This window comes from Athene cunicularia (assembly GCF_003259725.1).
Source record: "Athene cunicularia isolate RWA chromosome 4 unlocalized genomic scaffold, athCun1 chr4_part2, whole genome shotgun sequence".
NCBI lineage: Eukaryota > Metazoa > Chordata > Aves > Strigiformes > Strigidae > Athene > Athene cunicularia.
The window spans coordinates 27,022,260-27,049,759 of record NW_020799099.1 but is presented as its reverse complement, the minus strand read 5'-3'; the positions used below and the strand labels follow the sequence as shown (position 1 = coordinate 27,049,759).

At 35.6% G+C, this 27,500-nt stretch overlaps 1 protein-coding gene across 1 annotated transcript in view; it reads right to left on the bottom strand.

Annotated features, from left to right (window-relative positions):
• The window catches only part of GRIA2 (glutamate ionotropic receptor AMPA type subunit 2), a 64,710-nt gene that overhangs the window by 15,181 nt on the left and 22,029 nt on the right, over positions 1-27,500 (bottom strand). The window contains exons 6-11 of the mRNA XM_026847957.1: positions 19,162-19,329; positions 18,773-18,877; positions 17,951-18,061; positions 16,665-16,871; positions 15,785-16,155; positions 11,690-11,888 (exon numbers count right to left, since the gene is read on the bottom strand). Coding sequence (XP_026703758.1) covers positions 11,690-11,888; positions 15,785-16,155; positions 16,665-16,871; positions 17,951-18,061; positions 18,773-18,877; positions 19,162-19,329 — 1,161 coding nt within the window. The remainder of the gene's footprint in view (positions 1-11,689; positions 11,889-15,784; positions 16,156-16,664; positions 16,872-17,950; positions 18,062-18,772; positions 18,878-19,161; positions 19,330-27,500) is intronic.

Here is a 27,500-nt window from a genome sequence, read left to right as displayed (position 1 = left end):
TTCACACTCAAAACAAGATGATCTTTTTTGCAGCTCTGCAGCTGTGTGTTATGCAAATGAGAGAAGAGCTGAAATGTGTCAGTGGCACTAGAAAACTTCAGATTGCTCCACAGAGGAAACTAACATTGCTGTGAAACCTGAAGGGCATGTTAAAAGTGAGGCACCTGTTGCAAGGCCATTCTTATTTGTAATAATCCACATGCCTCACCAACTGAACTCAGCAGGTCAGGGTTTTCTTTCAGAAAGATGTTAGCTGAAGTACATTTCTTTTGCTTTAACCAATTGGTAGTTATAACTATAACTGGCAGTTTTAACTACCAACTGATTGCTATTTTGTTAACCTGGAAAAAAAATGGAGAAAAACAAAGTTTGCCACCTAGATGTCACCAGAAAGGAAGCAGTGTTATCAAAGAAACAGCAGGCAGAATGGGACATATGATGAGTCAGAGTCAGCAATAATCACCAGTTGGAAACAGTATATGAAGATGGATTTCTCATATTGTCACATAGAATTAAGAAAGCATAGGTTTACACTATCTTCTGCTGTATAAGCTGAGTAGAAAACATTAAAGTGCTAACATTTCACTTTGTACATTGTGTGATCAAAATATCTGTAGACCTACCAGGATAGCTGACAATCAACCCTAATTAATTTCTTAAAAAAGACAACCTAAATCATTATATAAAGTAGACAATAAACTACTGCCAAATTAAATACTATGTTGCATTTAACTCAGCTATTATTACATTTCTACTTTGCTGTAGAAAACCAAGACCATTTGGGTTTGTAGTTACCTTACTTAGTTCTCTGCAAGATAATACTATTATATGTGCAAGTATACAAAATCTGTACTATGATAAAGTGTATTAAACACACTACTAGAGACATCTTACAACATATGCTTCAGAACTGTAATTATCCTATAAATATAACATATATAACCATACTATTTTAAAAATAAATGAATCAAGTAATGTCCTCACTATATCCCAAGGCTTCACTGCTCTTGTAGTACAGTATTATAATTTTCCCAGACTTACCCTTATTTTCCATCCAGAAATGTAGTCTAGAAGATTATGAGGCTCAGATTTCTCCATGGTCTCTGCATGTCTACTAGTATTAAAAGTTCTGTCAGTACTAAGAACCACTGAAGGTTTTCTAACGTCTAAATATTCCAACTATTACCAGAATCTACATGTGCATTGATTGTCACAGCCGGATTTTTGAAAGTTCCCTTGCAGATCAGTTGTTGAATATTTTGATCTGTTGATCTACACATATTCAGTATACTCATTAATATCAAAAGATTTAGATATACTCAGTTTGACCAGAATAACTAAGAAAAATAACTGTGCTGAAGACACAGTGGGTTTCTCAGATTATTGGAACATCTTGCACTGTTCTTGTTCCATCCAAGAAGATCCTAAAAAATCTGATCCTGAAAACTAGGACTATCTTAAAAAAATGTTGTATTTCACCATCTTTGAAAAGCCACTTCACAAAGTAAATTATCACTGTGTATTGTAAGCTATCAGTAAAAATCCAATACTGCACTTTTGTCTGCCTGTAATTTACCTGATAGATAGATATAGGTAAGCACCTCTAACAGATAGCAAATGACATTCGATTCCTGGAAAATACTCCCACCTGCAGATCCAAGTCAGTCAAACCATTTAATGTCTGAGACACTTCATCAATGTCACCAAAGCTTTTAAAGAAATTCTAAATCCTAAATGCAAAGCTAACAGTACATAGCTCTGCAGAGTGCTCAGTCTGCTCCTTCCTCAGTCCACTCAGGCTTGGACTCAAGTCCCAGCCTCATATGAAGGAGTTCAATCTTCCCTGAATTCTCATTCTCTAAACTTACTAATTAAACCTAGATGCTCCATCCCAGTCCTACTATATGTCAACATTCATTTGGCAGCATACATCCAACTTGCTGCATGGGATTTACCACTACAAATTAAGGAAGGTACATCAAGCTTCCGACAGTGTAATAGAAATGATTACTTCATGAATTACATTGGTTTGCTTTATAAAGGGGGAAACTTAACGTTGGTTTAGAGCTGTCTAACACGGTTCAGTTCAACCCAAAGCAGACAACATAAATCCAGGTGACTGTCACCACAACCTTCATTACAAGACATTTGGATCCCATGTAGCAGAACAGAAGAGGTTATGCTGACACTTAAAACATTATTTCCTTCTTGTACAAACATTCAAAATTAAATAAGCATTTTTTTTTATTCCAGTTAGGTAACTGTCATGAACAGGTTCATCAACTGATTTAACTGTCTTTCCTTACTCCACTGTTTCCTGGTTTATTAAAATGATCTTTTACATGTTTTGATATATATCAAGCAATAGAGATCTAGCAAAGTCTGTTCTGGTTTTGTCATTCAGCTTCCAAGAAAACGCGGCTTCCCATTTCCCCCTGTCACTTCACAAAAATCTGATCACAGCAGGTAAGTGGGATGAATGAGAGAAGTCCCATGACAGACTGAGGGGCTGCTGCTGGACAGATGAACGGTAAAAGGCGCAAGAAACACATTTCCCCAATGGTCAAGTGTTAAGAATAAACCTCCCACTAGAGGGCTCACAGGGTCCTTGCTGTATAAATGAAGGTAGAACACCTGACCCAGCAACCGCGGAAATAAAAACCTGCAATGAAAAACATCACCAGAAAATAGCACTCAGAATTTGTCATGACCACTCAGTCCTCTGCAGCCATAAACACTGAAAAACATCATGCTGGAATTTAAAAGCTCAGTCTTGATCCCTACCTAGCCCTTGACCTTCTCTAGACTCATAGAAAATAAGAAGAGCAACAAGCCTCTACCTAGGAGATACTTGTGGCTTCTAAGGTTTTTGTTTGTACTGCTACAGAATATATTTAGCAATATATTCTGTTTTCAGAACTTTTTCATTTTATTTCCTTCATTTTTATGTTTTCACAATCTGTCTTTTATTTAAAAGGTAGAGCTAAAGGATATAGAAAAGGGCAGTGTTGAGACCCTCATCTATCATTCTTTGCACACACACATTCACTCATAAAGCCAACATTATCTGATACTTAACAAATGCATGTACATTTATCCTAATTCAAATACATCATGGGGGAAAAATAAAGTGCTCACATTGTTATTTAAATTTGGCCAGTGCTATAGTTGACCATATATTTTATTCATACATGAATTTTCTTAATCTCCTTAAACTGCACTTGGAAAAGTATGCAGTCATCAGCAACAGCCGACTAAACCATGAGAAAACAGAATTCTTGTGAATGCAGGATGCCCTGTGTGCCAGCTGGGCTTTCACATCCTTCTTACATCCTCCTTTAATGGCACCAAAACCCTAAAAGGACAGCAATGCTCCCTAAAAACCACCACATGCAATCATGCGATGCAAACAATGGAACCATTGTAGATTGCTATTTTATTTGTCTACAAGAATGCAAGAATATGGAAACAATCTGCTCTGCTCTTAATTATTGTGGCTGACGGCTATTGCAAGGTGACACTCCAGTGTATATATGAAATGTAAAAGCTAATTATAACTTTGGTATTACAACCAACACCAACATGACAGTATAAGACCCTAATATTCACAATTAATATTTTTTCTCCCATTATTTACCAGTTATATGAAAATACAATAACTGATACAAAAAAATGCCCTGGGAACTAACACTTTGGGTTTTTTTAATATCATGTCACCACTGGGCATTTTGATTATAAAAATTATTATTATTACAAAGTACATATCCCATTTAAATGTAAAATACTGCCTTCATTAAGAAGCTCATTAGGAAATTAAATTATGCAAAGCTTTATCAAATTAATTAACTGTATTTTGTGGGTCATCAGATAACTTTTCCATTTTGTCATTCAAAGACCTATTATTCTTAAAATTGGGGTGCTGTAATTAGTATGTCATTGGCAGAAATAGCTCCTCAGACTACTAACATTCTACTAGACAATGATCTTGTACTACAGGAGCAGAACTTTAATTCTCAAATATGGTTTGTGTAACCATCTTGTTGACCTACCATACTGACTAAAAAGACAGAAACTGGTATTGTCACCATTAGCTAGAAAGTGTAACAACAAATAAATCGTGCCAATATATGCAGTAAATCAATTATTGATATATCCAAAAAACACAGAAATGAACAAAACTAGTTTTTCAGCCTCTTTAATTAGCTCAAGATTAAGTGCTTTAAAACACTATTGTTTATACTAGGTGAATACATAAGGTGAATTAAAGTTCAGATAGATGGAAGAGTTAAATTTTATAATCTATTGATAATTTTATTCAGTACTGGTAAAAATTAGTTACATGTTCTTAAGATGCAGTTTCATGGCTTTCCAGTTTCTGTTACTTGATTCAGCTACTTAAAATACCTTTAATACATTTGGTCTTATAATAAAAATTGTAAAACCTTCTACCTCAAGAACTTATTCCTCAATATAGTACTTAAAATAATTTTCTCCAAGAATGTGCAAGACAAGGACCTTATGTTGTCATCATATTCTTCATGGGATTTAAATTTAAATGTTTCAGGAGGCTTGTCTTACGGATGTTAGTGTAAAAGTTTCAAGACATTTAAATGCTGCTAAAATACTTGCTGAAACTTGCTTCTGAGACTTATTACTTTCAGCTTCAACAGAATAAAAATTCCTCCCCATCATTCAACATATTCATAAAATCAAACTAGAATCATTTCAATCTAATTTCATGAAAAATTCAGATAAATGTCACACAAACTAATTTCCACAATGAAGACCTAAATCCATCTGTCCTTTCTGAAGTCCTGGTCACAAGGAAAATATGCTGTCTACTCCTAGAACTAACTTCACTGTAATAAACCTACTGATAGAGGGACAGCTGTACTACAGTCATATTGCAGTATCTACTAGTACAGTTTTGCTACATTACTGTAATACAAATGTAGATTTGTAAGCAGGCTGTCATATAAACAACTGAAAAAACGAGCAAACAGCAGATTTTTGAACCTCATGAGTGAAAAAAGAGTGGGAGAAAGGAAAATGTATCTGCTGTGTGGTGGAAAGAAATGCAAAGAACAAAGGCAATCTACACATAAGATCATAATCTGAATGTATACTTAGCTTTGGTATTGATTAATGTAAAGGAAGAATAAATAATAGGAATGAGGGTACAGAAATGGAAATTATCAAAACAAGATAGATGCAAACCAAAAATAATTTATTGCACCCATAACAAGAATAAAAAAGCATTCAAAGCGACTACTGCTCTTTTGGTCTGAAGCACTGCATGGCATGAACAGCTTCAGATGACATTTTAGAATGAAAACATTTCAAGACAGAAATGATTAGGACTTGTAGGAAAGGAAACTGGGATATCAAAACACATCAAGCCAGACAATGAGAAATTATTTATTTGTTGGATATGAAGTGGAAAATTCTGAGCACTAGTATGACAGAAATGAAATTCAACTTTCCAGTTCAAAAGCATGGTCCAGCACTTCGGGACCAGTAGGAAAATCTGCAGTAAAGTTGAAGAACTTAAGATGTTAAATACAGAAGAAAGGAAACACAAGTCTATCACTATGATGAAAATGATTACCAGAAAACAGTGTGATACAATTGGGAGAAAGTTATTTCCAGAAAAGACAGAGAAATAATGCCTTTGTACAAAGCATTGCTGAGATCTCAGATGGCATAACATGTACACCTCTGTTCATCCACATTCAGGAACAATTAATTCAAACTATGACAAAGACACACAGAAGAGCTATGAGATGATTTGCTTGCTTGGAAATCAAGAATAAATATAGCTTTGTTGATAGAGATGAAAGTGCAGAAAAAAACCTCATACTTGCTCTGTATTAATGCATCAGGAAAATAAACACTGAGAAGGAAATATCTACATAATAATTATTAATATATTGTAACAATTGAGGATAATCTAGCTATAACTATATTTAGGCTGGAAAATAAAAAATGTTTCTAACCATAACAAGTGTGGTATTATGGAATAATCTGCCCCTAGGAGTAGTGCAAACAGAACTTATACCATTTACACTTGTTTTAGAGTATATCAATTCATAAAATAAATTACAGTACATTGGAGAATCTTCAAACTATACTGCTGCAAATTCATTTTTGCCCAGCACAGTATTACCTACTACACAACATACTCTCATTAAAACAATCTAAGAAAACTTAATGAAAACTTGAAAGAGAGAATCAGGGAGTAGTATGTTTCTTTTATCAGACACAATTTGTCCTTACAAATAAGGAAGAAAAATTCTATTAGAAAAGAACACATTTTATTTCTAATACATATTATGCAAATACTAATTTGAAATTAAGCTTTCTGACTCATATACGGAATAAGGTTTCTGAAACACCACTGAGCTGTCTGAAATAGACATAAGAATTTTGGGTAATGTGGAGGGAGGAAAGAATGAAACCTGGAAAAATACAGAAAGATGCTTTGAGGAAAAATAAAAAGGAAGTAATGATTAAAGCATCGTTTCTTTTAAAATTATTTTCACAATGGTCTAAATCAATTCTCTTGTGTACCCAGATGCAAGGACAAGAAAATAACTGAAAAATAAGACGACAAAAAAAGTATAACCGTATCTTCACTAATATGCTATTGGATGCAAAAGGCAGTCATTGCATTATCTGTGTTGAATAGTTCAGCTATGTACCTTTTTTTTCTGACACACTTAAAAAGCCAAACCCATACTCTCTAAGCATACTTCCTTCAAAGATTTATGAAATGCCAGTTCTATAACCCCTGCCTCTTAAGGTACCAAGTAGAATCCATGGTAAAAGTTACATGTTTCATAACTGAGTCTTTTGTCTCCACCTCTCAAAGGTTTCTGCGGAGCTAGTCAAAATTTAACTTTGGAAACATGTTCTATACCTCTTCTACATCTGAGACTTTTAAAATTGAGGCTGATGTACGATTCATAATTTTTTAACCTCAATTCCATTTAAAAGAATCAGTGTTTCTTCTTCTCACAGGTTTTAGATATTTCCTGTGGGTTTTTTATTTTTAGAATCTTGATGAGCATAAGAACAGATTGGGGTTGATAGACTGCTGCATCTTTTCCTCTTTTTGCATAACCTCTTGTAATACAATTGTCAAATTAAATACCTAAGTTAAAAATTTCAAAGTACTCATAAATCTAGAGGAATTGAACTGTGTTAAAGAGCCTCAGAAAAGACAATACTACTAATCTTCAGGCCAAATTTTCTTTCCCTCCCAACAGACAATACTTTTGCATGAAAAAGGTCTCAATGGGTCTTGTCAGCTCTTCTTATGTTTGTTGCTGGCTTTTCACTATGGAAGAGAACTTATTCATAAACCAGCAATGGTTATCATCCTTCTGGCATTTTTCCTATGCCCAACTTTTCATTCTGGAGCTCCTGCTTCCTAAGAAGGAATAAGCAACTCTTGCAGTCTTTTCAGTGAAAGCTAAAGAATACTTTGTTATGAAGCAATTCTGTTTGCTTTTAATTTTGCAGAGGATCTACTCTTAAAGGCCACCAAAAGAGTTAGAATGAAACAGATTGGTCTCTCCATGTCATGCTATTCCTTAAAAAATAGGTACATATAAAAAGATTTTAAATAAAAACTAATGCAGAGAGACTGTAAATTAAATTATTGCTCTGCAGGTCATTTCTTTTTTTTGAGATGCCTTCTTACCTTATACATGGGAGTAGTTACGATTCATCTTTTAAGGTTAGCATGACTGATCTCATTTGTCTATCAGGTTTGTACATATTTTTGACGAATAACACTAGACATACAGCAAAAACATGATTGAATTTTAAAAGCAATTAGCTTTTTTTCTTGTATCAATTTGAAACTAATTTTCAATATGCCTTCAAGCAAGTGGATAGCATGGAAATATTCCAGTGAACATTAAGCTTGCATACCTACAAAGTTGTACTTTGTTTCTTTCTTCCAGTGTCATAGCCCATGAAAGTAAGCAAGGCAACTGTAGGAGTTAACAAATACAGACAGTGCTTTAAAAGTAATTATGGCAGTGTTAGGTGAGCAGCAGTCTTTCTGGGTTAGTGCCATTTCTTTCCCTTCAAAGTTCAACTAGTATGCATTAGCCCAGGACATAATCAACTGCATTTACAGCAGCTGCTGAGAAATCACTGAAGGTAAAAATACTGTGTGACTGTGGATGGTGTCAATAGTACATACCAGAGTGATGAAATTCCACTGCCCCACCATTTACCACTTCATCAAATAGTATATGTAATCTGACAATTATAGAGATGTTGCACATTCTCACTACTACAGTCCACTACTGATCTGAGAAAAACGATGTACTTTTTTGGAAAACCACAGCCACACACATTTTCTTTGATGCTCTGCCCATTACTTCAGGTTGTAAACCCAAGAGAAAATGCATCAGCAATGCACTATATATCTTTGTTTAGGCCTTTCAGTTGCACTAACACTAAAAGCATTATCCCCAGACAGAGGCACCATTAAGTATCAGAAGTGGTAAGTATCCCAACAACTCTGAAGACTTAGTTCACACTCTCAGTTCTGCCAGCAGCAACTCAGATCTCCTGAGGAGACTACTATACAGTCTGGTCTTTACAAATATATAGTCAGGAGACCAGATAGTTCTGCCATTAAAGAGAACTTGTGTACCTATAACATTATTACTAAGAAGTAACAGTTTTCTACTGAAACAGTTTTCTACTGATGTTTACTGCTCAGCAAAGCTCTGTCATTACCTTATTTTTTTTTTCTTTTTTAAAACACTGTTAAATTAATTATTTAAATTAATTATTTCTGCACTGATATTTTCTATGCAGGATTTACCAAGTTTCTACTCCTCATCTTACAAGCAGCACTATGAAAACTAGAGTACAATGCCTTTTCATCCCTTTTTCTCAGTTATGTTTCTTGATTCAGTGCCAACTGATGCTCTACTCACTGTAGGCAAGAATATCTCCTACTAGTCTGTACTACTTTTAAAGCTAGGGAGTATGTACATAAAATAGGGCACAGTGCCAAGGCTGTTATCTCCAAGTCAGGAGATATGGACTAGCTTGTACACCTACTTCCATACCGTCCAAGAGTATGTGGCGAGCCACTATCTTTTCTTTATCTGGGTTTTTCTAACCTATATAGGGATTACTCCATTCACCATGGTACCCACTGGAGCCAGCCACAGCCATTGCAGACATGAATTAGCATGTACCTACCGTTAAGTGGCTAAAGACTAGAATCCTAAAACTAAACAGAGAACAAGCTAATGGGACATCCGTGACATACCCAAGCTAATGTAACACCTCAATGAATTAATGTTATTTAAGCAGCCGTAGGAGCTGGACAAAGACCTGAACCCACCAGGACATCAAGTAACATCTCATACAGGCATCAGCTATTCAGGATAGGATTTTTCAGCTAACTTTCACCACCTAGTTTATTGCTGAGAATTCCCTTTTGGAAAAGGCTGAGAAACATCTCTTTTATCACTTGTGTAAAGAATTATCAGAAAACATGTTTTAGTAGAAAACAAAATTTAGTTTACTGTTCTCGTCCCCAAGATACAACGATCCTTAATTTTGTGTTGTCCCAGGAATTAAAGCTCTACTAGTGGAGATTTAGATCCAATATACATTTCATCAATAGAAAACAAACTTGCAAATAATGCCACTTCTTGAAGAGAAAACAGACTAACTGTGAAAAAAAACCACAAATGTTTCTTTTAATTCAGGACAGTGACAGAGAAAAAGCCAGTTCATTTTAGCTTTCTGCTAGAAAAATACTCAAGTTGTTTCCAGCTGTTCAAAGAATCTGAGTCTTAATTACAGGTCATATAAAACCCACACATCCACTCCAATGCAGTCAAAATACAGAAATACTTCAGGTGAAATTTTAGTCTACTTAGTGCTAGAGACTGCTTTCATATTGCCTACAGCAGGAGGAGTTTCATTCTTGAAACCTGAGTTTCAGGTCTCCTAGAAAGAAATTCTGACAGCTGTTATTTCTTGAAAATTATCTGGGCACGTTTAAGTGATTTTTAGCAAATAGCAGAAAGAGCCATCAGGCTAAGAAGTTGCATTACACATAATGCAGCAACTTGTTTGTGATAGCAATTGTGCAGAAGAAATTTCCAGTGATCATCATAAGAGTTGTTTGTGCAGAGCCAAAGCTAACTTAACAAAAGGGGAAGAATATGCCCTCACAAAACCTCCACCCGATTTTTACAATAATAAGTTATTAATGCTCAGGTAATCATCAGAATCACTAGTTGTGTAAAAGTGTAATTGGAAAGATGTATATAAGTGCTAGGAGCAGAAAAACTACATGTTGATGCATGCAGATACAAATGGGTTTTGTTTTAAAAGAAAGTTTAAAATCTCTAAATACAAACTATTCAAAAGAACTGACCTATTGATAGTTCACATTCAATTCCCGGTATAGACATGATCTAGAAGGTTTATACTAAACTGGAAATACACGTTTGTATGCTTCGAAATGCTTCTAAACACTCTTAGCACAAACCCGATCTCATTTTTACTAGCTTACACACCTGATGTTAGTTTTGGTTTAGCCAACAGGAATGCAACCAGCAGCAGGTCTTATTACTGGACCTATCATCAAAATCAGAAAATAATGCTTTTCTACAGCTGAAAAAAATATGGTTCCTATTTAGTATGTTACGGGTTAAGTATGCATTACAGGATCCAGTGAAAACCATAATCTAGCAGTTACTGCCCTAACTATACAGTGCAGAAAAAAATATTTGTGAGAACTTGCTTCATTTCACTTTCATGGCAAGCTATGTTTGAAATGTAAACGTAATATTTACAACTATTTTAAAATACATTTTGTTCAAACCTAACATCATCATCAACCATTGAAAAACATGGTAACAACAGGTTTTTTGTATTTGTAGCACTTCAGATCCACTTCCATCTTACAGGGAGAGACACAGAGCACACAGGCAAGGAAAAAGAGTCATGGTGGTTTTCCCAGCAGCCTTAGTGGCTCACTCATTTGCATGGATTTCACCATGTTAGCTGGTGTCTCAAGGGCAGCCTGAGACACACACTGGAAGTCTCATGCATTTTTAAAACTGAAATACACAGAGGTAGGAGGAGACTACCGACAGGCTTGAGAGGCATTACTGTAATGCAAATACAAATAGTAACTGTTTTCAAAAGCAGGCATAGATTTACTACAGCAGTCAACAGGGTTGTATCCCATTCCCCATCTGCAAGCTTTCATGTGAAATACTTATTAAAACATGACTGTGTACCTTTCCGTGTCCCTATTCACTGCATGACTACCTAAAATATAGCACAGCTATTAAATAGCCTTGTTTATAATCATTAGCTCCTGCCTTAAAGCTTTGATCAAACAATATCAACTCCCTTGTCTGAACATATCTTGTTTTTTAATTTACAGTGGAGTATTTTTTAGACAATTCCTTGAAGCCACTTTTCCTTTGCATATTTAAAACATGATCCTTATATTTATATATAGATAATAAAATGTAATAACAAATAACTAAAACATTTATACCTGCAAGTTAGGCTGCACATACCACATTTTTATAGCGACCTTTTAATAAAGCCTAAGGAAAATACATTTACATGAGTGAAGACCTATTTCAAACAAAACAGAAATCTAAAAAGTAGAAATTCTTACCCTAAAAAACTCTTTAGTGGAGCCAGAATCTAATGTCCCATAAGCAATTTCTGTTTGCTTGGAAAGATCCTCTGCACTTTCAATGGGAGACACCATCCTCTCAACCGTCAGGAAGGCAGCTAAGTTAGCCGTGTAGGATGAGATTATGATGAGGGTAAAGAACCACCACACACCTCCAACAATGCGCCCAGACAGGGATCTAATAACAAGTATGAAATGGATTTGTAAAGTGAAATGAAAGTCCTAAAAAGGAACACATGTTATCAGTTTTATGCAAATGATGCATTATACTACAGGGAAGCATTTCAGGCTATCTCGCCGCACAGCTCTGTACACTGATCAGAAGGGAAATCAAGGCATACTCCACTACATTTCCTGAACTTTGATGAAATCATCACTCCAGAGTTTAGGGACAATTTAGTGATCCAGTTCTTCAAAGTTCTGAAACACTCTGAAAGGAAACTGGTCCCACCATAACGTGCTACATTTAACACATAAGCTTATCATTCTCTCTGAAGTGAATTTGTCTGACGTTATGAAGAGGATCAAACAAAATCAGTGAAACAGTGCTTTCAGATAAACCACTATTCACTTAATTTTTAAGTGCCTTTAGTTTCCTTATTTTCCTAAGATGGACAAAGGCTGTATTCCACAAAACAATGCCTTATGCTGCTGTGGATAATCTATACTGAAAAACAAATGCATTATTTGAATAAAAACTGGCCCAGGGAATATCCATAAACTAAAAAGTGCACACAACTTTTAAAAGGTACAAGCATTTAACAGACTGAGGACTGGACATGAAACAATCAGTAATAATACAGAAAAAAGGTGAAGAAAGTGTATTTTAAAATAGTAATAAACTGATGTTTTTAACTGCAGCAGGTGGACTCTTATGGATCTTTGTTTTGCATCTCCTGCTCAAGAAGAGAGAAGAAAAGAGAACTCAAGAAAAAAATATAAAACAGTATAAAGCACACAACTAGAGAAATTCAATTATTTTCAATACTAGAAAACTAACAGAAGAGAAATACTGATATTGTCAAATTTGACATTATTCTAAAGATCCTTTAAACTTTGAAATTACTTACTACTTTGTTTCCAAACAAGACATTATAGGAAGGAGTACATAATCTTTGGAGATGTGCTTAATTATTTGGCAGAAATGTGCATGTAGTTGAAAGTCTAGTACTAAGGCGTTGCAGTAGCTTAGGTATGTCTTGATGTGTCTCCTCTATCTATTAAGTAAACAAATTACAAATCACTCACCCAGTCTACTGTATTGTGAATGAGACGTCAAACTAATTCTGGCAAAATATTTATATAAATATAACTATATGTATATATACATTTAAACATGATAGTTATGTAAAGCTTATTTATTAAACGGAAACAAAACCAAACAGAACCAATTCTGGACAAATTATTCTTATGAATTGCTACTGTATAAAATCTCTGTGATAATTCAGACATTAAAAGACTTATGCCATGTCACAGCAGACTCACTGATTCACACTGTAACACGAAAATCAAGTCAGATAAGGTCCAGAATATGTTATTAGAAAGGAACATAGAAAAAAAATTCTTTCAAGCTCCTAAATTGAGATGTATTCTGTAAATGTGCTTTGTCACCTTTGAAAAAGTATCGCATACTTATTTTGACATGAAGGTAACCTATGTATAAAATAATTCTCTAATTAGAAGATTGAATTATATGATAAACATACATTTGTAAGGCAAAATCTCTGACAATGTGTATTTAATAACTACTGACTTTATGGCAATTTATATTGAATTGATGACACCTACTATAAATTATACAAGGGCTTCAAAAAGCCTTTGATCTGCCAGCAAACAAAGTTGCCATCAACTTTGTAAAAGAAGAATAAGCCAATCCAGACATTATGCTCCCACATAACATTTTATAAGTAAAAATTTTTTGAGTGTCATTTGTATTCAAAATTTTCCCATAAGGTCCGACCCAGTTAAATAAATAATTTTTTTTTTTATGTACATTTCGAAAAGTTTCTGAAGATTGATAATTATATGCTAGTATGAACCCACACTTTACAAGCACCTATTTCTTCAGATCATTAAATACTAAAATAATTTCTGTGCATAATTACATCAATTTGTGCACCACATTTTATACTTACAAAGGCATTATATGGCAGCACTGAGAGTACACTCTCATCTCAAAAAAGATGAGGAAAACTTTGCTATTAGTTATCATTATCATATAATACATTATGCTAATCTATTCTACTTAACCCCATTCTACTCAACTGTTTCTGTGCTACCCATGACAGCAACATGGGGATTGCTATTGCAGACCAGCTTCCAGCTGCTCCAAGTCTTACTCAGCACCACCTTCTATTTCAGTCAGCAAGCCCTAGTTACTTGTCTCACAGTGGTTATAATTTTTATTAGAGAAATCATAGTAGCAATAGTAAAAAATTTAACTTTACAAATATATTTTGCTGATGCCTGAAGATATTCCTTTTTTATATCTACTCTGATTCATTTGCAGGGAGTTCAAATTCTATTTTTATAATAAACAAACTATTCACTTTACTCAAAAATGTTTGTAATGAAATAAAGTGCTGTTAAAACACTTCACTGAAACGAGATCTTAAATCTCCAAAATGATTTGAATTTCATATACTTTTTATGATGACCATTTACCATCATTATTCTTACATCACCTTTCAAAAGTTATCAAGCCATGCACAACAACTGTCATGCTTTAATAGCCAGTAAAATAATAATAGTAAGAAAAAACCCCATCATTCTACTATGGCCTTGATTCAATAAAAATAATTTTGTAGCTAATAGGGGACTTTGCAGACAACTAAACCTGTGAAGTGTGTAATCGATACAAAACCCCCACAGGACTGACATTAACACAGTTTCTCATGAGCTGAAACAATTTGCTCTCTCTTCACTGTCTTGTTTCTTGTATACAATTCTTAATGTGTTATATGTCAAATCCACTGCATCTTTCATCATAAAGGCTGGCATACCTTACTGCGATATGCCACCCTTTAGACAGAATTGCTAAAGCTCTTATACAAAAATGCTCTGCTATTTCTTCAATAGAACAACTTCAAAACCTGCTGTTGCCTTTTGGGATGCACAACAGAAATGCTCCTCTGGTGCCATTTATTTTTCACACTAACCACTATACACACTAGAAATTGACCTGTTCCCTGTCTTACTTCAAGATTTTTAGAAGAAAGTTAAATTGTGTAGTATAATTAGGTAGGTCTTCTGATTTGAGTTCCTTAAACCCAGTTGCCCTGTTTCCCTTGTTACTATAGTTCCTTCAAGCAACAAGTAGTTATTTACCCACCTACTTACCACTTTGCTGAATCAAGGCTAGAACCGCTTGTGCACAAGGGAAATAGAATATTTAATGAGCTGCAAAGGAATTAACTTAAGTACTTTACAGTTGTCCCTAATAAAGTAGTTGAAAATCCATTAGGAATTAAGCCTTTGTAAACTGGACCTTCAAATTCATTTTAGTGATTTCCTTTGTGACTTTTCTAAAACTAGGCCATGGAAAAACAGCAGTGTTTTGCAACTACTCGCATGATATTAGAGCTACCACATGACTTTTATTCCAGTTCAAGGCTCTCCTACAGAAAAACAGCAGGTTAGTAACTGTGTTATGGTATGTAGTGAGTTTCAGAGGGAAAGTGCTGCCTGTGTAGTTCATGACTAATATGTTAACCTTTTTTCCCATTACAGTTGTTGTGAACCATATGCACTGTCAACTGTAAAATGGGAATATGCAGCAAAAACACGGTACCCCTCCAAGAAGGCATGGAATGACTTGAACCTTATGCATTTTACAGCCTCTGCATGGTGTATATAACTTCACTTGGCAAACGTATGATCGACGTTAAGACAGCATCGACCAAATACGTTGTGATCCTATGTCAGAGACAACTGCTTTTATTTCAAGGACTTCTGTGATTTTAGGGAGGGAAAGTTATTTCTTTCTGAAAGTGAAAATATATACACCATGAACCTCCTGCGGCTGAGATGGCTGAGACTAAAAATGCACAAAGTTGAAATGTGTGAGTAACCAACCTTGGCGAAATATCGCATCCTTGCTGCATAAAGGCACCCAGGGAAAACCAGAGACTATTAAATATCCCAAATTCATTAGTTGATTCATTAGTTTGCGTTTCTCTTCCATCTTCAAACTCCTCAGTGTGCCATTCGTATGGGCTAAATCTGCTGACCAGGAATAAAACTACACTGACCCCAATGTAGGCAAAAACAATGCACATCCAGATTTCATATGCTAACGGATCAAGAAATGAAAACACTCCTGGCTTGGACTTCTGAGGCTTCTTGATCATTATTGATATCCCCAGGCTCATAAAGGGCTTTGAGAAGTCAATCACCTCTTCTCTCACCAATGTTATAGTTAATGGAGCGATTGCAATATCGGCTTTCTGTAAAGGAAGAAAAAAAGCAAATAATAGCTAATACAATGATCAGAGTAAAGAATGATTTAGTTTCTATTGCATCTCACAAATGGAAAATAGGACATCAGAGACACCAGCAACATTCGTTTCACCAAGAACGTCCTATGGAGAATTCAGAAGTTTTTAGTTGAAACTCTTCTTACTGAAATATATATAACCATATGGTTGGCATATTCCAAGTTTCCATGTTTACACATGCCATTTAAAAAAATATATAACATTTAAAAGTGTCAGTAAAGTACATTGCCTTTTACCTTGTCAGAAGGATGAAATATCCACTCACTTCCCCCCAGCTTCATTTGCATTACAAATCTGATTCCATATTTTACTTTCAAAATTTTTCATGCCAATACAAGTCACTAATTCACCATCACAGGAATTAGATAATCTTCCTCTATTCTACAGAGGAAACTTAACCAAATCCCACTCCTTCCATCAGTCACCGTTAATGGCTTTATTATAAAAGATTTTCTTACCCCATAAACAAGTTCTCCAACCATCCCATTCCAGATTTTCGTGTCTGCATCCCTCGCCCCATACTTGCCATCCCCAACAATTGTGAGCTTATATTTGAATCCACAGTGTTTAGCAATTTCTGTAGCTAAGTCCACACAATAGCCCTCATATCGATCATTTCCTTCAAGCATTTCATGATTTTTCTTCATCATGACATATGGGGACTCCTGCACAGAAAGAACTTGCCTTAGCTACTTGGTAAAGAGACAGATATATCAGTTGTGCGCTTCATAGATTAATATATTTCTTTTTACACATGAAAAAGAGAAGATAACATCTGGGTCATGCTATGAATGTTAGCTGTTGATTATTCATGTGACATGTCCTTAACACATTTAAAAGCTGTATTCTCCACAGTCATACACAAATAACAATACTTACATGCATAGTGATTTCCAGCAGTATGTTAATAATGACCATGAATGTTAACAGGAGTTACGCATTCAGAGAAGAAAGAGTAAGTTCCAAAATCAGTTTCTTTCTCTCACACAGTTTGGATGAAGAAGGCAAAGGTATTGAGTTGATTTTGTTATCTTAATACAAGAAAATTCTTTCTTATTTCACATCCGCATCCCTCACTGGGAAAACACTCAGGCTCTCTGGGCTATAACTTTATTGAATTAGTATACAAACAGTAAGTAAGGTATCTACAACTATGCAATAAACTGGTGACAAGTCGTAAGTCCTATTAACGTATCTCCTCCTTGTCAGTTGGTACTGAACTATTGCATCCAGTGAAATTCCTATGCTAACCTGTGACTTGTCCAAACCGATAAAGAAGCCACATAACAAACAGAAAAATGCTATTCTCTGACAGTACATAATATTATTTTCTAGACAACTAGAATACCATTTTTTATGTTTCATTTCACAGTTCACCAAACCATAACAGCTACAATTCTGAAGCATAAGAACCAGTCTCTTCACTGTTTGGCAAATCAGTTCTGTAAAACTAACACTGTGGTTCTGTCTCTCAGACAAAGCTCCTCTCCTCTAAAAGCAGGTATTTCATTTTCAGGTCTAAAAGTTTTAACTTTCTAGGATGTTCAAGTGGATGGAACAAAACCGCATACTGAATCACATACATTTCCTTAATTTTCAGATTTTATTTATGTATCATAATGAGTAACAGGTCACAACCTCAAATAAAAAAAAAAAAAAAGACACTATATTTAAACTAACATAATGATGAGAAACAAATTACTGAAGGACAGACTGTCTTCTGACAAAATACGAGGTTAATTACCAAAATAGTGGTGACAATAATAGTCTTATTCTCTAGTCCTGAAGATTCATTTCCGAGAGGGCCATCAAGAGGATTCACAACCATTTTGTCCACTTCACTCCAATATCCAATCTAAAGAGAATTTATAGGATGCACAGACACCAGTGAATATGAACTTTCATAGAAAAGGTAAAACATGTTACTACTATGCCCCTGATTTATGTTCACAGAGAACTGTTTTAGCTATGGATTTACCAGTATATTGTTATTTATGTAGTTAAGAACTATAACAAATAGTAAAAAGATTGAGCTAATGATATATGCTCACATTAATTTGTCTAATACAGGTATACCATTTTCATTTCCTATTAACAGGTTTTAGCATCAACATCATGCACTGTAGGACTGAAAGCGGTATGAAATACTCCAGATTAGGAAGACACGAGAAACTGGCTTTTCCTGAAATGTTTGGAATTAGAGCGGAAAGATAATTACTTTTAAAAGAAACATGCTGAAAAGCTGTATTCTGCATTTGTCATTCAGAACCATATTTACCCAAATACTGGCTCACATTTAGCAATTCAGATCAGAAAGCATAAAGTTTAATCCACAAAATTGAAAGGAAAATACTCTTACGTAGTACTTACCAGAAATAACTCTTATTCGTTAGAAAGAAATAATACATATTTTTACTTTGTTCTGCAAGACCATTATAGAATACATCTATGAATAAATATTATCACGACTCATGCTTTAATTAATCTATAGTGTCTCATTACCTACCTTAACCCGTTGCTTAGCATGGTAAAACCTTTAAGGACACTGTAAGACAATTGAAATTACCTTCCGAGGACCAGTACTTTTGAGTTCCATGATGTTTATTGTAAAATTGATTCTCTTTCCATTCTGGTCAAACTTTATATTCCCTGTTAGACCTTCCACCTGAACCTACATAGACGAAGATGAAAGTGGTACAAGAATTAAGTTTGCTTATTTTTAGAAAAGCATTTTGTATTTCCATACATGATTACTGCTATTTAAAAAAACATTCAGTTTAGACTGTTTCCCATAGGCAACATATCATCTCAGTATGAGACACGTTCCTGAGGAGTTCCCTTCCATATTATTCCCAGAAAGATCCAGGCAGGTCAGGAGACTGGAAGGCTCTTTTCAAGCATTTATAGAGAATTTCACACACACACTCATGCCAGCGTTCACTCCAGGGAAGCTACCTGTTTCAATGCCCTTTCTATTTCTACACCATGACCCCAGGGTACAGCTGGATTTGCGAGACAATCTCCAGCATTTCCTCTTCTGGAGATCTCGATCCTCTGTTTACGCAAATTGCGGAAAGCTTCTGTCATCACTTGAACAGCATCATAGGTAAGAGCAGATGTATACTGAAAATAAGTGAAAATATCTAATTAAAAAACAGCTTTAGCTTCACTACACCTTCCAATCCACTTACTAATCCATTAAGCACAGAAACATATTAAATTAAAAAGGACAGTAAGATATACTTGAAAGCAGACCAGTTTTTTCTTTGGTTTGGAGGTCATACCCTCTGATGGACATCTATGCAAATTATTGAAGTGTTCTCCATCAGAATGGTTAGGGCAGTGCTAATAAATCTAAACTGAAGATTTACAGCTGTTTTCAGTCTGAATTACATTCCTTTCTCATTACAATTGTATAACAGTTCTGTGTGCAAATATGGCTGGAAGTCCATGGAGGTGAAAGGGAAAAAAATAAATAATTTCTACTACTTAACGTCAGTTAGACTCTAAAAATAAGAAATTGTTTCTCTGATTACACTCTTCATGGAGATACATTTATATACAGATCTCTAGACTACACCTCCTCCCAAATATATACACACAAAGCCAAGCAACATCTATTTGTATATATGTGTACATAACTTTAACTCTGGTAAATATAAAAACTCAGGGGTATCCAGTTTCAAGTATGTAATACCTTGTCAACACCATGCAAAAACAGGTTTTTGGGCTGAGATACCTGGAAGAACTGGTGTCCCTGAAAGAGCAATATAGGCAAGAAAGACCCTTATGTTCCTAATCTGATACATTATAAGGAGCTTTACAACTTTTGAGACATCAGAGAGGAATCCTGTGATCACATGCATCAGAACCTGGGGCTAAACAGTCAAAAGCAGTTAGTGTTAGTGACTGGAAAATTTTACATCTGAACTAACTAACTAACTGAACAGAAACCACATGTGCACATACACTGAGGACTTTGTTGGATGGGCTTTATGAGTCCAGAACATGGCAATTATGCCAAATATAAGGGACACTTTTGGAAATATGGGCCAGAATATAACTACATACAGCCTTATGAATGATTGCAATGATCCCTATGAAGGCTATTAGATGCTGAAAATATATAAACTGTAAAGCAAAAAGAAATGATATATTGGCTCTTTGCTTCAATGGCTCAGACTTTAATGAGAATTTTAATTAGCTAGCTCAAGTCATGCAAAAGGCTCTTGTAATTCTAACCAAGGCAGGCTTCTGAATTGAGGTCATTTTTTGTATGCAACTGTTAGACCTTGGAGAGGAAGAAAATGAAAGGAAGGTGGAACAATTTTTTTTAGATATATAAACTGAGAGATTAATCTCAATCTTTTCAAGAAAGTTCTCTCAAGTGACTTGTACAGAAATGTTTAAAGGGATCAGAAGAGCAGAGAATGAAGTGAAAGACTGGCTGGAGCTGATACTACTTTCTACCTCTACCACTGAAGTAGCAGTGATAAAGTGGTGGACATAGATTTGGAATTGAGGAGAAAGTATCAGAGAGAAAAGATGCTGACTCATTTTTTGGGGACTGACTAGCAATACTTCTTCAAGCATAGCTCTTTGCAGTACAGAAACTTATTGTACCACACTAGCGTTTTGAGAAACTTTGGATACAGCACTGTCATTAACCACTGAAACATAATTTTGGTAGCAGAGAAAATAGGAGCTTAATATGTAGAAGTAAAAGTGGCATCTGATTCAGTTATTCTATGTTTCATTTGATCATTGAAATATGTTTAATGTATTACATCAAGAATATTATCCCTATAGTATATAATTACTGACACGAATATTAACAACTCAGTCATATATTCAGTTTGCGTAGAACTTTGCCTCTCTATCTCTCTATATATATATCTGTAGTGTATGCATGTCATCACATATATAAAATCCACATGCTTTAATTTAGGTTAAATCAGCTTTAATCTAAGGATCTCAAAATATTTTACATGCATCTTGCACCTTCATGATGTTGGAGATGCCATGAAAGCAAGCAGTCCATGCATCATTTCTTACTGTTTTATTCTCCATACACTTTCAGCTCCTAATAACCTTCATGGGGCTCCTTAAAACTATCTAGAGCTTAATGAATAGATGTAAAGTTGACAAACTAAACCAAAGTGAAATTATTACCATAAACAAGAAATGACAGATAACCTGCCTGTGCAGAGGGCTGTCTGTGTGTGTGTCTGCATAATAAATAAAACTGTCACAAGCTAAAAGATGCATTAGCCCTGTCTTGATTCACTTTGTTTTATGCTGGAGATTCATCCACATTCTGATCTGCACTCTGGAAGTAAGTGGGAGCACTATTTGGATTATTATTGTTCTGTGGAAGTGGGATGGGCTCTTACAGCCTACTGCTTTTATTGCAATATAAATCTCCTAACTTCATTTCAATTCCTTTCAACTTTACATGATAAAATCAGCAACTTTAATACAAAATGGTATAGGTACTATTAAAGCATGGCAAATAATATGAAAAAAAAATCTTGCTTCTCATAATTCTAGAACTATCACAATAATAAGCTGATAATACAAAATATAATATACTGCACTGAAGTACCTAAGGAATTTAAGTTATTTGGTATGAAACATGGATTGCATGCATGTCATATGGAAAGAATAACTCTAAAAATAAATGTCCTAACTGCCAAGAAGAGAAAACACAAGGTCTATACACAATTTTATTCAACTTCGATTTAAAATGTGCTATATACCTTAATAAAACGTGTAAGATAAAATTACAAAGATGAATTTGAAAACTACAGACAAAACAAAATCATCCCAGCTAAGCAGAAGATACTAATCATGTGCTGTCCAAGAAAAACTGGCAAGATGTTGAATTTCGTAACTTTAGCTGTTTTCCAATAATTCAGAAGATACCAGGAATCCTTAACTAAAAGGCCCAGTATGCTGGTTTGTACAAGCAGTAACTGAATCTTCTGAATATGAAATTACAGAAGACACCCCCAAAAGCACAGGATTTTTTTATACGTAGATTTTAAAGCTCTGAGATTTTATAAAAAGATGTAATGTTAGACTGTTCATCCTGTGTTTAACCCAATGCCTGTCCAGGTGTTGAAGACAGAAAGTTGCGAGATATGCTTAAGAGATTTAAAATATAACATTAAAATAATATACTGCAGCAGTAGAAAAGAAATGAAAATGCAAAGACATAAATAAAAAAAAAAAGAAAAAAGGGAAGTATTCTGAATCATAAAATGTCGAATTCTCTTCCTCTTGATTTGGGTATCTGTAATGTTTAAATCTATCCTTGACATACCAGTTGTTTTTATTTACAGTCAGAGAAGAGAAATAAGAATTTTAAGGTGTGATTTATTTGACCTGTTAGACACCTTCTTTAGGATGAATAAACTGTGCCTTAGATTCCATTAATTTGATCTCTAGTGACTTCTGAGACTGCTGGAGGAGTCAAGGGAAATCAGCTTAGATACATATGTCTACATTGTAGACACTAAAAAAAAAATTAAAACCACTCAAAGGGACTGTGAACTAGCCATTCAGCCCTAATCTAACAGAACGCTGAGGAAGACAAACAAAATTATAGTATATTTTGGGCAGAGACTGTACCAGTAGAGTCAAAGAACACAGTCCTAATGTACAAGACACTAGGGAGACCTCAGCTAGAATGGCATATCCAGCTGAAGCAGTGATCAAGAAGGCTAAACCCAATCTTAAACAGGCACCCAAGAAGGTTCCTCACCATGTATGTGGTGCTGCTATTGGAATATTAGAAGGGACACTGTATCACTAACATAGGTTAAGAGAAAGAAGGTCTAAAATCAGATATAAATACTCTTCCCTGAAGAGAGGTAAGACTCAAAGAGAGGTGATATAGGAAATATTCTTTCTTACAAGAGCAAGGGAGTGGAATCAACGCATATAAGCATTGAAACAATTTAAATATACTTAAATACCAACAAATACACACAGTATACAGGCAGTAAAACACAAATACAGGCAGTAAAAATCACAAACTATGTGTCCTTGTACCTTGTGGGTATGTTGAATGTTTGGTTAATTGCTCTATGCTAGAAATTTTTTTTCCAATGGTTCAATACGGATTTTATCACCTTGTTTGTAGTACTTCACTGAACTATACATAGACTAAATAAGGATGTCAAATGTGACTTGTTTTAACATGTTACCACTTTATTTTGCTTTGAAAATTATATTAAATGAAACCTCTCATCTGAATTCTATGCATTTTTTGCACAACAAAGTATTTCTCTACTTGAATGCTAGTATATACCACAAAAGAACTGCCTTTTCATAGTGCTTTGTACAATAATTGTTCTTTTTGTACAAAACATTCACAAAACTCTATTCAATTGTTTGTAATTTCCGAAGCAACGCTACAGATTGGTATATACTTATATAAGCATACCTACATTTTTATATATTGTTATATATAAAAAAGGTATACATGAGAGACAATGTCGCTTTGTCTGTCTCTACAGCAACAAGACAAAGTTACCTGTCAAGAACTAGTAAAGGAATGGGCAACTCCCTCCTGTGACTTTCAATGTAGTCAAACTAATGCAACTCAGCCACCTATTTATTAAGTGTCTTTATTTAATTAATGTATCTGGGAGCTATTTGGAAACAGAGACATCTGGAAGTGGCCTGATAGATGAAAGAGTTAGTGGACAATTCACTAACTGAAAGGAAATGTCTACCTTCTTCAGGATTTCTTGTGACACCTTGTATACTGTCACAACAGACGATGGGAATACAAATAGTTACTTTCAATAGAAATAAGAAGTGTTGTTAAATACTGTACACATAAATGTCATTGTAAATCCAGATAACTTTTAATTGTGCCCATAATCATTCATTGTTCTCATTTGTTCTGTACAGGCATTAGCATAAATGGAGTCTGTATGAAGCAGCATGTTGGACTGGTTGCCATTCAAACTGCAAGTGGGCTTTAAGCACAAGAGCATCTTCATTACCTGTGGGCATGTTTCAAACACTAGGAACAGGAGGTAGAGGTCAAGGACCCCACAAAAGACTGAATGCTTGCCTCTTCCTCTTTGATCTTTACATTACAATGAAGCCTTTACATCAGGTTTGCTTCCAGCTGAAAATAACTGCATATATATGCAAGATATTTAGAAGTATGAATTGATTGGAGGGTTTTTTTGTATAACAGTCCTGGTCCTGACTAAAAAGGGAAGAGAAATGAATAAAATGTAAAATTACCAGGTCTTTAAAACTTTTTCTTTAAATTAATCTCAGTAAAGATAGGGTTAGAGATCAAGCCCTATTTATCTTAACAGCCATACTATCTTTAATAACTTTTTTTTCTAGAGGTTATAGAGTCAGATCAACTTACATTTTGATGATAGTCTTTATTTAAATGCAATTCCAGCATTCTATGTGCACAGAACAGCTAAACAAATAAGAGCGTATTTTTGCTCTCAAATACCATAATCTTTTGAGCAGAACATCAGAGGCAAAGAACACCTTAAGTAATCTCTCACCTTAGAAACATTTAAGTTTGCAGGTCTAAAACTGCTATCCAGAAAGCCAGCTGATTTTGTGATGTATTTATGTTCTTTAGGTATCTTCTTGTTTGGTTTAGAAAGGCTGCTTTCTGGGCACACCCAGAACAGCTTTGGTTTCTAGCCCAGTGCTTCTCCTCCATTATTCCGCCAATCCAAGAAACATTCAGCCACGGATGTGTCTCCAGCTCTGAGCTGCCAACCACCTTTTTTGTGCCTTTCACTTATGTCCCAACAGTCTCTTTCCACTTTCCCAACCCCCTTTTTTGAATGACACATTGTCTTACTACTACTTTCAGCTTTGTGTATCTGTCTCCCTTCTGCTCTTATCACCACCTATCCATCAAACTCTCCTGTCCATGACATTAATCTTGGTGAGGCCAGAGGTACACCTGATCTTGCTGAACACTTGGAGCATGAAGGAGTAGTTGTCGTCTTCTGTTTATATCAACTATATACAGCTTGAAAAAAGTGGTAAAGAGTTCCTGAGAAAATAAGCAGGAGAAATCTATTCTACTTTATTGGTTGTTGATCCTTAAACACTTATAATTACTAAGTGGATTCAAATTCATAGAAACAGAGCTGCACAGGGACATCAAGACTTGGCTCTGTAGTTTTCTGAAGTCTGGCAAATACTTTTGCTTTAGCAGAGTTCAGCCATTTTAATCTGCAGAATCAAAGGATCTGGGTCAATAGGCCCTTTGTATATCTGAGACAAATCTACAGATATTGCCTCAAACCACTCAGTGTTTTCACTGACTAGAAGTTCCATTCTTTAATTGAGTTTTCTTAAAAAATAACCTAACAACCAAAACAAACCAACTATGCTGGAATGAGTGATTATTTAAGCAAAAGAGCCTTAAGCTATGCATGAAGTTTAACACTGAAATTTCTTATGTCCAGATTTTTCATATATACTTCTGCAACTAGAGACTTGCAAATACTGGGATTCAAAAGTCCAGTGAAACCAGATAGCTAGAATGCCAACTGCTACATGTGTCTTTTTTATACCCAGGAAACCAAACCACAAGGTTGGGAAAACATAGGCAGAAAAATCTCAAAAATCTACAGTTTTACAAGGGCACTTGAAAAAAAAAATTACTCCAGTTCAGCCTCTGATTAAATCATGTAATAAATACTGAAATTAACTCATTTTATTAATTCTTATTTATAGATCGTTATAATCTACTTGAATTCAGGCATAATCAATTGTATTTTTCCATTAAAACTGTAGCAGGTACACAGAATATCACTTATAACTTATTAAAATGACAGGTATTACAAAACCATTTTCCAACACACTGCAATCATAAGAGACATGCCTCAAAATGAAGGTATAGTCTAATTCATAAACTGTACACTTTTGCTTATTTGTCTGTATCTAGACCAAATGCTTTCTGAATGTCCAGTTTGAAGAAGTATTTTCACTGTTCCTTCTTACCAGTGGGTCATCTAAATTTTTAATTATTTCTGCAAGGTAAATAAATACTTTTATTTTTGTCTGCATTTTTCTCTGTACTCCATCCTTGAGGTAGTTTGTACTTGTATACTTTAAGCTTAGTATTTATGTGGTGGGTTACCCTTGGCTGGATACCAGGGGCCCACCAAAGCTGTTCTATCTCTCCCCTCCTCAGCTTTACCAAGGAGAGAAAATATGAAAAGCTTCTGGGTTGAGATAAGGACAGGGAAGGATCACTCACCAATTACCGTCATGGGCAAAACACACTTGACTTGGAGAAAATTAACTGAATTTAATTTATTACCAACCAAATCAGAGTACGATAATGAGAAAACCAAAACTGGAAAACACCTTTCCCTACCCCTCCCTTCTTCCAGGGCTCAACTTCACTCACAATTTCTCTACCTTCTCACCCCAGAAGCACAGGGAGATGGGCAATAGGTGTTGCAGTCAGTTTATGATCCATTGTTTCTGCTGCTCCTTCCTCCTCAGAGGGAGGACTCCTCACACTCTTCCTCTGCTCCAGCATGGGGTCCCTCCCACAGGAGGCAGTCATCCACAAACTTCTCCAATGTGAGCCCTTCCCATGGGCAGCAGTCCTTCACAAACTGTTCCAGCGTGGGTCCCTTCCACGGGCTGCAGTCCTTCAGGGAGAGACTGCTCCAGTTTGTGTCCCCTGTGGGTTACAAGTCCCGCCAGCAAACCTGCTCCAGCGTGGGCTCCTCTCTCCACAGGTTCACGGGTCCTGCCAGGAGCCTGCTCCAGTGCAGGCTCTCCACAGGGCCACAGCCTCCTTTGGGTGCATCCCCTTGCTCTGGCATGGGGTCCTCCACGGGCTGCAGGTGGATATCTGCTCTATTGTTAGCCTCCACGGGCTGCAGTGGCACAGCCTGCCTCACCACAGATTGCACCACAAGCTGTAGGGCAATCTCTGCTCCAGCGCCTGGAGCACCTCCTCCCCTCCTTCAGTGACCTTGGTGTTTGCAGACTTGTTTCTCTCAAATATTCTCACTCTACCAGCTGCAATTGCTCTCCTACAGTTGTCTGTTTTTTTTTTTTTTCCTTCTTAAATATCACAGAATGTAGAGGTGCTACCACTACTGTTGATGGGCTCAGCCTTGACCAGCAGCGGGTCTGACTTGAAGCCAGCTGGCACTGGCTCCATCGGACACAGGGGAAGCTTCTAGCAGATTCAGCTCATTTGGAAAGATCTAAGCTATGCAACTTCTCTAACATTCCTTTTGTATTCTAGGCCTCCTTTACTT